Below are 12,864 nucleotides of genomic sequence, written 5' to 3'. Positions count from 1 at the left end.
AATGGTTTGAAATCCAACTCAATTCTCTACAACTCTTATATCATGCCGGTCAGGTTATTTCGAACATTATGTAAGGATCGTGATGTCATAAGCTATTTAATCACTTTGGTGGTCNTTCATGAGATTGTTATGTTATTAGAGAAAATATGTTTTGATAATGAATGATTATCGTGGTAATTGAATTGTGTTTGAAGAATATGCTAAACCGCAATAGAAAAGTGGCACATGTTCCGGTTTTTAGCATAATGATATAAGTATTAGTCCAAATGAAATGAAACCAATTTCATTAAAAATCTAATACATAGTACTAGAATTTTCATGTTTTGAGTTTTGTCCAATATCCAAATTGAGTGAGGTTGATGGCAAATGGAAGCCAAGACATAGATTTACAACTTCCATGTTGACCAATTTTGCTAATTCGAAACCTAGCTTTTCGGACAAAACATGGCGCGCTAGGGCGCCATTTCATTTCCGCCCCAGCGCGGCGTTGACATGCATTCCGGACAGAATGCAAAGCGCTAGGGCGCAAATTCTTTTACCACCCCAGCGTGGCACGATAAATTTGCCAGGGTAGAACTCGGCGCGCTAGGGCGCACGTTCTTGACTGCCCCAGCGCCCACACCTCAGCTGCACGAGATTTTAGGTTGATAAGAATGAATTGCCAAGAAGTTTCTTTCATTTCCTCTGAAACTTTTGAAGGAGAAACGTTGGACTTCACGTTCTATCGTACGAATCTACATCGAAACCTTACGAAACTCGAAAAAAATTATATATTCGGAATCGTCGCGTCGAGAGCGTTTTTTTGTGGTAATTTTCTTTTCGATTGAGAACTGTTATTTCTTGAATTGCTGGAATAGCATGTATTTGAAGTCTAGATCAATATATGCGATAGAATAACTGACAAGAAACTAATTTTCGAAGTCGGAATTGAATTATGTTATGATTTCAATTTGATATGAATTTTTAAATTTTCAAAAGATTTTCGGAACTTGAATTGTTGATTTTAAATGAATTCATTGATTGAAATGAATATGTTAATAATGTAGATTGATTATCTGTACTGAAATCTTAAAGATACATTGACTAGAGACGAAGAATTGAGGTATGTTGCGACCGAGTAACATACGACAGATATCTGTGTGAAATGATATATATTTGATTTATTTGACTGAGAGTATGTGTCTATATGCCTTATTTGTTGAGTTGATGTAGCATACATGACATTCCTGATTGGATATAGATGTATAAAATAAATATTTTGTTAACACACATCATTTTATTCATACATCGATACATGACATGCACGTTGAGCTATGATCCTTGGATACCTTTATATCATTGGATTTGATTCTGGGGTTTGTGAGCACGATACTATATTTGGCATTATGTGGCCCTTAAAATATAGTCATCCGTGGCCCTGATTGATTGATTGATTGAGATTTGGGATTTGATGGCGCTTTGTCGACGCTATCATACGATTATCCATTATACTTGATTGAGGTCGGTGTGCCAGCTCGAGTATTAATTTGATAGCGATTCGATTGGTTCTGATACATGGTCAGTAGATGGGCATTTGCCCTGATTATCCTCATGACATACATGCATTAAATATCATATGTCATTGTATAGATACATATTGTATATATTATGGTTGTTCCATACAGAGCTTTTGTTCACCCCCAATGGGGATTGTTGTTGTCTTTATGCGTGGACAATGGCAGGTACTCCAAGTTATCAGGAGACCGGAGATGGTATTTCTAGAGGGAGTCACAGTTGATGTTTGAGGTTTTGTTGTCTATCCAAGTGTATATATATATATATACCGGGACATGTCCCAAAGATATGAGTTGTTGTATGTAGGTGATTGTGATTATGTGTAGGCATATTATATGATGTGATATGTTTAGACGATATTTAATTATATACTATTTTGAGTATTATAATTATAGTTGACACGTTTTGGGCTCATTGCAAAGAAAAATTTTACCTGCTTTCCGTTGTAATTAATTAACCCTAATCAAATTGCATTGTAATCATAATTAAGAGTTAGGGCCCCACATGTTATGGTATCAGAGCATAGTTGGGAATGCTCGATTGATTTTTGTGTACACTTGAATAGGAACAAATGAATTGTTTGTTTGTGTTTGATTTACTTTTATTACTTGCTCCTACTTGATTTAGTTTGAGTAAGTTGTTGATAAGATTGATGATTTGATATGTGTTGGAAACTGCATTTCGGAAGTTTGACAAACTGAGCATTTAATAGATTGAACTTAACTGATCAAGAAGACTGATTGTAACTGATCTAAAATATGCAAACTATCGGTTGCCCATAACTGAATATTAATGCGAAGATAATCGAAGGCAACTGAACCAGCTGACTAGACTACGCAGCCAACAGACTGATCAGTTGGAAACTGATTAGTTGCTACAAACAGTTGTAAACTTATCAAGTTATATCCTATCAGCTGATCTTTCAGCTATACACGTCAAGGAAAAGGACATTCAACTAACAGATAGTACAAAAGCAAGACTGAAACTAGTAGTGGGATCGCCACATTTCAGAAAAGCTGCAGTGTACAATTGTCAGAAGAATGTTGACGTGGAAAATAACGGATAGAAAGGTTCAAATCGCATTGTTAAGTCCAAGACTGATATTACTGTAATCAGTCGTGCTAAGTTATTTCAAAACCAGCCGAGTACTGTAAATTGTTTTGTAACTAAGAGTTTCAGTTTGGCATTGTTAAGTCCAAGACTGAAGTGGGTCTGTACAACTCTTTGTATCGATCAAAATCTTTTAGTAAATATCGTATCTTCGTGATAGAAAGGGTGACGTAGGAGTGTTTGAAATCTCCAAACATCCATAAAATATTGTGCGTTCTTATTTAATTTCTTATTCTATCTATCAGTCAGTTTATTTCCGCACTTTTATTGTTAACTGATTGATATCAACTGACGAGATTCTCGAGTATCAGTTTATCACTAAACGGACTCAATATTCGAAAAGATTTTGAAAATTGTTAGTGTTTATTCAACCCTCCCTTCTAAACACTCTTTCACCTTCTAACCGATCCTATCAAGTTATGATTTAATTATGTATTATTTGTGATATTCATACTATATTTTGTAACTGCTATGAGTAGTAGTACTAAGAGGATAAATGGACAATTTGAAAAAATGTCCATGATTTGGTTATGGCTCAATTCCAGAATATGAAACCACCGATGTTCTTTGGCATCGAGAGTGCAGAAAGAGCAGAGGCATGGTTGAAGGATATCGAGCCCTTGTTTTAATATTTTTGAATACTCCAAGCCTCGGAGAATGAAAGTTGTTTTGTATCAATTAAAGGACCGAGCAAAATCTTGGAGGGAAGCCACTGAGATTGGACTGAAAGAGGCCGGTGTTGAAGTCAGTTCGAGGCCCAATTTCTTGAGCATTATTCTCCTCCATCTTATTACACTGCCTAGGAAAATGAATTCAATAGTCTGCAGCAAGGAACGATGACTGTTGCAGAATATGCTTCGAAATTCTCTACCTTGTTGAAATATTCGCCTCATGTAGCTGCAAATGCAAAGGCGAAATATAACAGGTTTGTGAATGAGTTACATCATGCTATATATACTTTTGGCATTTTTGTTTTGCCTACTAGCTATGCAGAGGCAGTTGAACGAGCCAAGGCAACCGAAGATGGATTAAGGCGAGGAGGTCTTTTGTATGCTCCTCCACCTCAAGTGTCAGCTCATCAGCCTACTTTGCGTCCAAAAGGTAAAAATTTTAAAAAAGACTGGTTATACTGCTTCCTCATCTTCTTCTGGTTTCAGTGGATCCCAAAGAGGAAGTCCCATTATTTCTCTTTATTGTAGCTATTGTGGAGGCAAGCATACTATTGAGCAGTGTAGGGGTATGTTTGGTACTTGTTATCATTGTGGGCAGGAAGGTCATTTCTCTCGTGTATGTCCGAACAGGGGTATGACTTCGTTCCAACCCCAGTCAGGATTTCGAGGTGGCCCTAGTACGATGAGACCTGCTGTTCCTAGTCCTTATTTCCAGCATTTGACTGCACCACGATATCGAGGACTTGGTAGCCGGACCGTCCAAGGCCCTCCCCAAGTTAGAGTATATGCCATGACTGAGGATCAGACAAAAGAAGTTCCTGGTGGTGTTATTGCAGGTATTTGTATGCTTTGCGATTATCCTGTGCATGTTTTATTTGATACAAGAGCATCTCACTCCTTCATATCTCATGCATTTGTTGCATCTCATAATATTATGTGTACTCCATTGTATGATACGTTATCAATAGTCACGCCAGCAGGAAATAATATTCTGTCTAAGCAAGTCGTGCATAATTGTGTATTGATATATGAGGATAATGTGATATTTCTGAATCTGATTGTCCTTCCAATGCACGAATTTGATTGTATTGTTGGAATTGATATCTTGACAACCAATCGAGCTACTGTTGATTGTTTTCATGGAGTAGTTCGATTTTGATCTGTTGATGGACCAAAGTGGAATTTTTATGGCAAAGGTTCCCAAGCAATAATTCCTTTGGTATCTTCTCTGGAAATGTCCCAGCTTTTATTTTGCGGGGATGAGGGTTATCTTATCTATGTTGTTGATGTCTCGGAGAAGGAGCCCTCTTTTTCTAATATTCTTGTTGCTAAAGAGTTCCCAGATGTATTTCCTGATGAGATTCTTGATTTTCCTCCTCATCGAGAAGTTGAATTTAGTATTGATCTTGTACCGAGAACTGCACCTATTTCTAAAACTTCTTATCGCATGGCACCTTTAGAATTGAAAGAATAATTGCATGATCTTCTCGATAAGGGATATACTCGATCGAGTGTATCACCTGGGGAGCTCAAGTTTTATTTGTTCGAAAGAAAGACGGTACTATGCGAATGTGTATTGATTATAGGCAATTGAATCGGGCTACTGTTAAAAATAAATATCCACTTCCTCGTATTGATGACTTATTTGATCAGCTTCAGGGTACTTCTGTATACTCTAAGATTGATCTTCGTTCTAGTTATCATCAAGTACGAGTTCGAAAAGAAGATGTGCCCAAGACTTCTTTTCGTACCAGGTATGACCACTATGAGTTCTTGGTTATACCTTTCGGTCTCACTAATGCTCCTGCTGTCTTTATGGATCTAATGAATCTTGTCTTTCAAGATTTTCTTGACCGACTCGTTATCGTATTTATTGATGATATTTTTGTATATTCGAAATCGAAAAAGGAGCATGCTGAACATTTGAGACTGGTACTTCAAACTCTTCGCAATGGCCATTTATATGCTAAATTGTCCAAATGTGAATTCTGGATGGACAAAGTAGTATTTTTGGGCCACGTCATTTCGAGATATGGCATATCTGTTGATCCTGCTAAGGTTGAAGCTGTATTGAATTGGCCGAGACCTACGAATGTCCATGAGATCCGTAGCTTCGTGGGTTTAGCTGGTTATTATCGTCGTTTTATTGAGAGATTTTCAAAAATAGCTAAACCTATTACTCAACTGACACAGAAGAATCATATATTCATCTGGTCAGATGAATGTGAAGCTAGTTTTCTTGAATTGAAGACGATTGACCACATCACCTGTGCTTACTATTCCCTCAGGTACCGGAGGATTTGTGGTGTGTACAGATGCATCTGGTAAAGGTTTGGGCTGTGTTCTGATGCAACCTGGCAAAGTGGTTGCTTATGCGTCTCGTCAATTAAAATCTCATGAAACCCGTTACCCTGTTCATGATCTGGAATTGGTCGCCATTGTGTTTGCTTTGAAGATTTGGCGCCATTATTTATATGGAGAAAAGTTTGTTATTTATTCAGATCATAAGAGTCTGAAATATCTTTTTTCTTAATCTGATTTGAATATGAGGCAACACAGATGGATGGATCTCCTGAAGGATTTTGATTGTGAGATTCAGTATCACCCAGGATCGGTGAACGTTACTGCGGATGCCCTTAGTCGTAAAGTTCATGACTGTGTTTTAGCCTCTGTTAGTGTCGCCAAAGTACACGATGATATATGTACTTCTTGTTGGACTTTTCACTCAAATTGGAATTCTGTCACTATCTCAGCATTGCAAATTGAGCCTAATTTGATATCAAAAATACGAAAGGCCCAACGAAGCGATTCTCATATTCAAAAGTCTAAAGAACTTGTATCTGCATGACATCCTTCTAGATTTCAGATTTCTTTTGATGGTTCTTTACGGCTTAATGGTCGAATGGTAGTCCCTTATAATTCTGATTTGAAATTTGCGCTTCTTTGTGAAGCACATTGTAGTAAATATAGTATTCACCATAGAGGTCGAAAAATGTATTTGACATTGAGACCTCAATTCTGGTGGAGACGTATGAAGGACATTGCTGAATTTATTTCGAAATTTCTTATCTATCACCAAGTGAAATCCGAGAGAATGAAACCGGGAGGATTACTCCATAGTCTTGAAATCCAAAAATGGAATTGGGAACATATTGCTATGGACTTTGTGACTCATTTACCTCGTTCACCCAAGGGCTGTGATGCTATTTGGGTTATTATCGACCTGCTTTCGAAATCTGCATATTTTATTCCGTATGAACGGACTTATCCTTATAAGAAAATGTCCCATTTATACAGTCTCGATTGTAACTGATCGTAATCCTAGATTTGCTTCTAAATTCTGGGATAGTTTCCAAGAAGCTATGGGTACGCGTTTGGCTACGAGTACTGCTTATCATCCTCAAACTGATGGCTAGACTGAGCGTACAATTCAAACATTAGAAGATATGTTGTAGAGCCCAAAAACAGTACACTTAAAACCCATACATTTACTTAAATTGTTAAATTATTTATTTGACTTTGAAATAATTTTAGAGAGGCATGACTTATGAATTTGAATTATTTTAAATAATTTATGCTTATGTGATGCACATTATAATGTTTTCATGAGTTTCATGTTTTAGGCGATTATTCGATGCGGGATCAAGGAAATGAGACCGGCGACGATTTGTGCTATTTGTAAAATGTGGTATTTTATTTCAAACCAAGAAAGTGACATTTTAAAAGATTTATTAATTTTTAACATTTTAAAGCCTAATTTAATTATTAGGTGAATTTTTAATATTTTAAACTTTTAAAATTTATCAATTGTGCATTTTATTTCAAATGTAGGAATGTTAGTGTTTTAGTGGGGAAATTAGTATTTTAATTATCATGTAATTGCTTAGTATTTATTTAATTAAGTTGATTAGCCCCTAGTCCCCCTTAATTTATTTTAAAACACAAGCACACACACATTTCGGCTTCACACACACACACACAATTCTTTGGCTTCCATTTCATTTCAATTTTTTTGAGAGAAACTTAGGGTTCTAAGTTTCAGCAGCAGCCGCCCCTCTTCAATATTTCAGTAAATTCTCGTCCACTTTTCTTCAAGAAAATTGTGCCACGTTCGTTCCGGATCAACCCTCGCATCTTTCCCGCTTCGGTATCATCGTTTCAATAGTTTTAAAGATCAAGACATGTATTTTCTTTTATTTCTGCATCGATCTCATCATAGTATATGTTTTGATGTTGTTTATGCTTAAAAATTCATGTATGATGTGCAAAGTTTGAGCAAAAATTGATTGGATTGAATTTGAAACTATTTTTAGATCTCAAAACCAAATGTTGCTGTAATTTTGTGTATTTTTCATTTTCGGTTGATTTTCTGGAAAAACTTTCAACATATAAAACATAGTACTTTTTGATACCTTCGATTTGACAGTAAATTCGTAATTTTTGGACAAGAAATGTGTGAGTTATGTTTGTTTTTGTGGGACTGCTCAAACTGCGTTTTTCTGAAAATGCGTTCTTGACGTGTTCTTGAAGTTTATTTGTTGCAATCTTCGTTGGGAACCATTGGGTGATCATTGCTACATTTAGGTATATTAAGTATGATGTTTGGACGATATTTGGTGTTTCGTTTCGTGTCGATAGGCAAGTCGTTGCAATAGAAGTAGTATGAAGTGTTTTGAGTCAAAAATTCATGTTTATGGGTTGCGTTGCGTCGTTTGTTGTGCGTCGTTGTTTTGAGGATGCTTGGGACGTCTTTATAGTGTCAAGTCAATGCCATAGCGTCCTAGGATGAGTCACGATGTGTTGGTCCACGGTCCGTAAGATTTAATTAGAAGGATGAAGTTCAAAGTCGTGGAGTCCAGGAGGGTCGGCGCCCGAGCGATAACATTTTACCACTCTAGCACCACTCTCACTGTTGGGTTCCAGTAGACTTGCCGCTCGAGCGGTAAAATGTTACCGCCCGAGCGCGCCACCAGTTTCAAAGAAGTTAGTTTTTTTTAGTTTTAAGTTTAAATAGTGGGTCCGTGTCTTTCATAGCTTGGGGAATGTTCGTACTTCATATCAAGATTTTATTCGGGGTTTGATGTCATGGCTTAGTATGATGATTAAGCGAGGTTTGATGTCATGGCTTATTACGGGGCATGAAATGTCAGTCTGCTGTTTCGCCATCGGTTTAATTGTTTTAATTCGTTCACTTTGTGTTTGTTTCGTGTTTTGGTTGTGGTCTGTAACCTATTTTGCTTGAGGGCAAGGAAAAGGTTAGTATGAGGGGGTTGATAGGTATGGTTTTTACGTGTTTTACTGCATTAGTTTTGGGTGTGTTTGCATTATGCATGCGTACATTTCATTTACATTTTGTTTGTTTTAGAGTAAACTTATGCATGTTATCATGTCTCACTTGGGCGTGGTGAATTCGTAGGAAAAGTGACCAGAAAACTGAAATCGGAGCAAAATGTGCAAAAATGGGCAGAAAGACTGGCGCCTGAGCGGGAGAAATTTACCGCCCGAGCGCGAGAAGTGACTCGAGCAGCTATCTTACAGAAGGTGTGGCGCTCGGGCGGTAGAATTTTACCGCCCGGGTGCGAGATGTGTCCTCCAAAATGAAAGCATACAGAATACTTGGCGATCGGGCGGTATTATTCTACCGCCCCAGCGTGACTGCCGCATTTCCCTAGCTAATTTACAGAACGTGTGGCGCTCGAGCGGTAATATTCTACCGCCCGAGCGCCACCTATTTTTGGGGAAGATTTCTTGTCCGATTCCTTACCTTATTTTGGGGATATGGAAGATATGAAGAGGTGGGGAGGAGGTGGGGAGGACGATTTTAAAGGGCATTCAGACATAATTTTAAAGGGCATTCAGAGTTATTTTAAAAGGCATTTCCGGGCACAGTTCTTCGCAGATCTCGTCTAGTCTAGTATTTTTAATCTAGTTTTTATCATTCAAACATTGTTTTGTTTATTTTTATTATGAACTCGAGTAGCTAACTTTATATATTTGTTGGGATTTAAGGGGATCCTACCCCAAACTTTGATTTAGTTAATTCAAATTCCAATTATTGGTTTATTCTTGATTATACTACTGTTTTATCGTGTTATTAAAGCGTAGATAACTTTAATAATAATCTTATATTGCGAGTGAGTTCGAGAGAATAACTTGTGATAGGAACGAGTAGTATAATCCGTGTATTTACAATTTACATAGATATATGAAATTGGATACGCGCCGATAGTCATAGTCCTAAGGGTCGAAAACTAGGGGATTTCATAGATCGACATGCGATTCACTCTTGATAAATAATTAAAGACATTTAATTAGTTCACTGAGTAGAATTAGTTTGGCATAACTCGAGAGAGTGTGTTCAATTGAATAGGAAATCCTGTCGGAAGCATAAATCACTATCGAACGAATTAATTAATTAACGAGGGGTAGGTGCACTGATATTCCCAACAAATCCATTTCTCATTGAATTTTAATCAACCATTTTAGATATTATATTTCATTATTCCATTCTTGAATCTTTTTATTTGCATATTATTTGAGCATAGTAGTATTAAAACAATCATCCAAGTTTCGTTACTAAAGATTTAATAACTGAAAATAATCATTGTCAAATACAGTTTTCAGTGGAACGATACTCGTACTCACGTACATTATACTATTACTTGACATCGTGCACTTGCGATTAACATTTGAGCATACAAAACCATATTTTTAGTAATGATTCCACAGTGCAAGTTTTGCTCGATCAAGTTTTTGGCGCCGTTGCCGGGGACTGTTAATTCACAATTTTATTTTTAGTTGTTTTCTTTAGCATTTTTTTATTTTTCTTGAGTTAACACTCCATATTTTATTACAGATATCTTTTCTAGTGCATGCCAAGGTCTCTAGAGTCTGAACTAGAGATATTCGATCCTGAGATTGAAAAAACCTTACACAGAAGAAGGCAACAATAGAGGCTTAGAGACATGATGAATAGGACCGAACATGAGGAAGAGCATCATGAAGATCTAAGGGTCGAGGAGCCAAGGCGCATACCTATGCTTGAATATGCGCAAGCTTCGCTTGATGGAGCACGTCCAAGCTTAGTGCGACCAACTGTCAAGGAAAACCAGTTTGAGATCAAGCCAGCCATAACTCAAATGATCTAGAACACTGTCCAATTCGGAGGGAATGCGCTAGATGATCCGAACACTCACATCGCCGACTTCTTAGAAATTTGCGACACTTTTAAATTTAATGGAGTTTCAGATGATGATGTTAGACTACGTTTATTTCCGTTCTCTTTGCGTGATAAAGCTAAATCTTGGCTGAATTGTTTGACTGTAGGTTCAATTACAACTTGGGAAGACATGGCTAAGGCATTCCTCTTGAAATACTTTCCTCCATCAAAAACCATGAAGCTGCGAGCAGACATAACCACCTTCTCTGAATTTGAGCAGGAGTCACTCTATGAGGCGCGCTACAAAGACTTACTGCGAAGATGCCCACATCATGAGTTGCCTCTTGGGTTAGTTGTCCAAACTTTTTACTATGGTTTAATTTCATCTAACCGAACCATGATAGATGCTGTGGCCTGCGGAAATCTGTTGAGGAAAACAGCCGAAGAAGGGTATGAGTTACTGGAGGAGATGGCTGCTAGCAGCTATCACCCTCAATCTGAGAGGAACACTCAGCGAAGGAATGTAAGAGTACACCAGGTAACTGGTTTTTCAGCTGTCATTGCACAATTAGAAGCACTTAACAGGAAAATAGACAGCATGAATGCAAACGGGACAGCGATGCGCCTGCAAGAGATATTTTGTGAAAAATGCGGAGGAGAACACTATGTTAAGGACTGTCAAGACAGTGGTCCTTTCAACGTGAATGAGGAGGCACCGGTGAATCAAGTGGGGATTCAAAACCGTCCGAGCAATGATCCTTATTCAAATACATATAATCCTGGATGGAGACAACATCCCAACTTCTCATAGGGTGGTCAAAACAGTCAGAATCGACCACAAGGAGGACAACAGTATGGGAAACAGCCGATGTATAGATCTGATCCTCCTAGAGAAGAAAAGTCAAATTTAGAGCAAATGATGTCTAAGTTCATTTCAGCTACTGAGACTATACTACAAAACCAGGATGCATCAATAAAGGGCTTGGAGAATCAGATAGGTCAGTTGGCAAAGATGATAGCAAGTAGAGAGCCGGGCACCTTGCCAAGTAACACCGAGACCAATCCAAAAGAGCCAGTGAAGGCCATTGAGTTGAAGAGTGGAAAAATTTTAGAGTCGAGAGAAAAAGAAAAAAATCAAGTGCCGGATGAACAGACCGAGACATCTAAAGGTAAGTCTTCTAACACTACACTAGCACCCACTGCACAATCTAAAATTGTTATACCTCCCCCTTTTCCTGCAGTATTGAAAAAAGCAAAACTTGATGCACAATTCGTAAGTTTCTTGAGGTATTTAAAAAATTGCATATCAATATTCCTTTTGCCGATGCTTTGATCCAAATGCCTAGTTATGCTAAATTTTTGAAGGACATATTAGCTAATAAGAGGAAGTTGGAGGATCACATGACGGTGAACTTAACTGAAAATTGCTCTGCTTTGGTGCAAAACAAAATCCCACAGAAACTAAAAGACCTAGGGAGTTTTTCTATTCCTTGCATGATTGGTAATTTTGTTTTTCCCAAAGCTTTGTGTGATCTTGGTGCAAATATTAATCTTATGCCGTTATCTGTATTCAGGAAACTCGGATTAGGAGAACCTAAGCCAACCAGGAAGTCCTTGCAGCTGGCAGACAGATCTATCAAGTATCCATGGGGAGTTATTGAGGATGTGCTAGTGAAAGTGGATAAATTTATTTTTACTGCTGATTTCGTGGTGCTCGATATGGAAGAGGATATGGAGATGCCTTTGATTTTGGGGAGACCGTTCCTTGCAACTGGCAAGGCCCTAATTGATGTTCAAGAAAGGAAGTTGAGATTGATAGTGGGCGAAGAAGAGATTACTTTTGATGTTTTTAATGCACTCAAGCACACACTGCATTCTGATAGTTATAGAATTGATGCTCTTGTGTCTAACTATGTGCAGGATGCTCTTAGGGACCCTTTGGAAGCCACTTTTACTACTGAATTGAGATAAGATGAATTGGATGCAGAGAAAGCCGAAATAGTGGCATACCTCAATGTCAACCAGCCATGGAAGAGGCCAATAAGGATGAGATTAGAGGACTTGGGAGATCGAAGAGACTTGTTCTTTCAGAAGTCAAGCATGGAGGAGCCACCGACGCTTGAGCTCAAACCATTGCCTCCACACCTAAAGTACGTATAACTAGGTGAGAATAACACTTTACCTGTCATTATTTCTGCTGCTTTGACAGATGTGATGGAGGACAAACTGTTGGAAGTTTTGATAGCACACAAGAGTGCTCTTGCGTGCAAGGTGGCGTATATCTAAGGAATCAATCCATCAGTCTGCATGCACAAGATCTTGATGGAAGACAAGTACTCACCTCTTGTGCAACCTCAAATACGACTCAAT

At 37.9% G+C, this 12,864-nt stretch overlaps 1 protein-coding gene across 1 annotated transcript; it reads left to right on the top strand.

Moving 5' to 3' along the window:
- Nucleotides 1-1,714: 1,714 nt before the first annotated feature.
- LOC140957038 (uncharacterized) lies at nucleotides 1,715-12,465 on the top strand. The gene is made up of 7 exons (XM_073414101.1): nucleotides 1,715-1,721; nucleotides 3,562-3,765; nucleotides 3,822-3,874; nucleotides 3,934-4,171; nucleotides 10,662-11,212; nucleotides 11,306-11,767; nucleotides 11,860-12,465. Exons 1-7 carry the CDS (start codon nucleotides 1,715-1,717, stop codon nucleotides 12,463-12,465), a joined length of 2,121 nt encoding a protein of 706 aa, XP_073270202.1.
- Nucleotides 12,466-12,864: the final 399 nt, after the last annotated feature.

This window comes from Primulina huaijiensis, chromosome 2 (assembly GCF_012295235.1).
Source record: "Primulina huaijiensis isolate GDHJ02 chromosome 2, ASM1229523v2, whole genome shotgun sequence".
NCBI classification, from domain to species: domain Eukaryota; kingdom Viridiplantae; phylum Streptophyta; class Magnoliopsida; order Lamiales; family Gesneriaceae; genus Primulina; species Primulina huaijiensis.
This window is presented reverse-complemented; position numbering and strand designations above follow the sequence as displayed.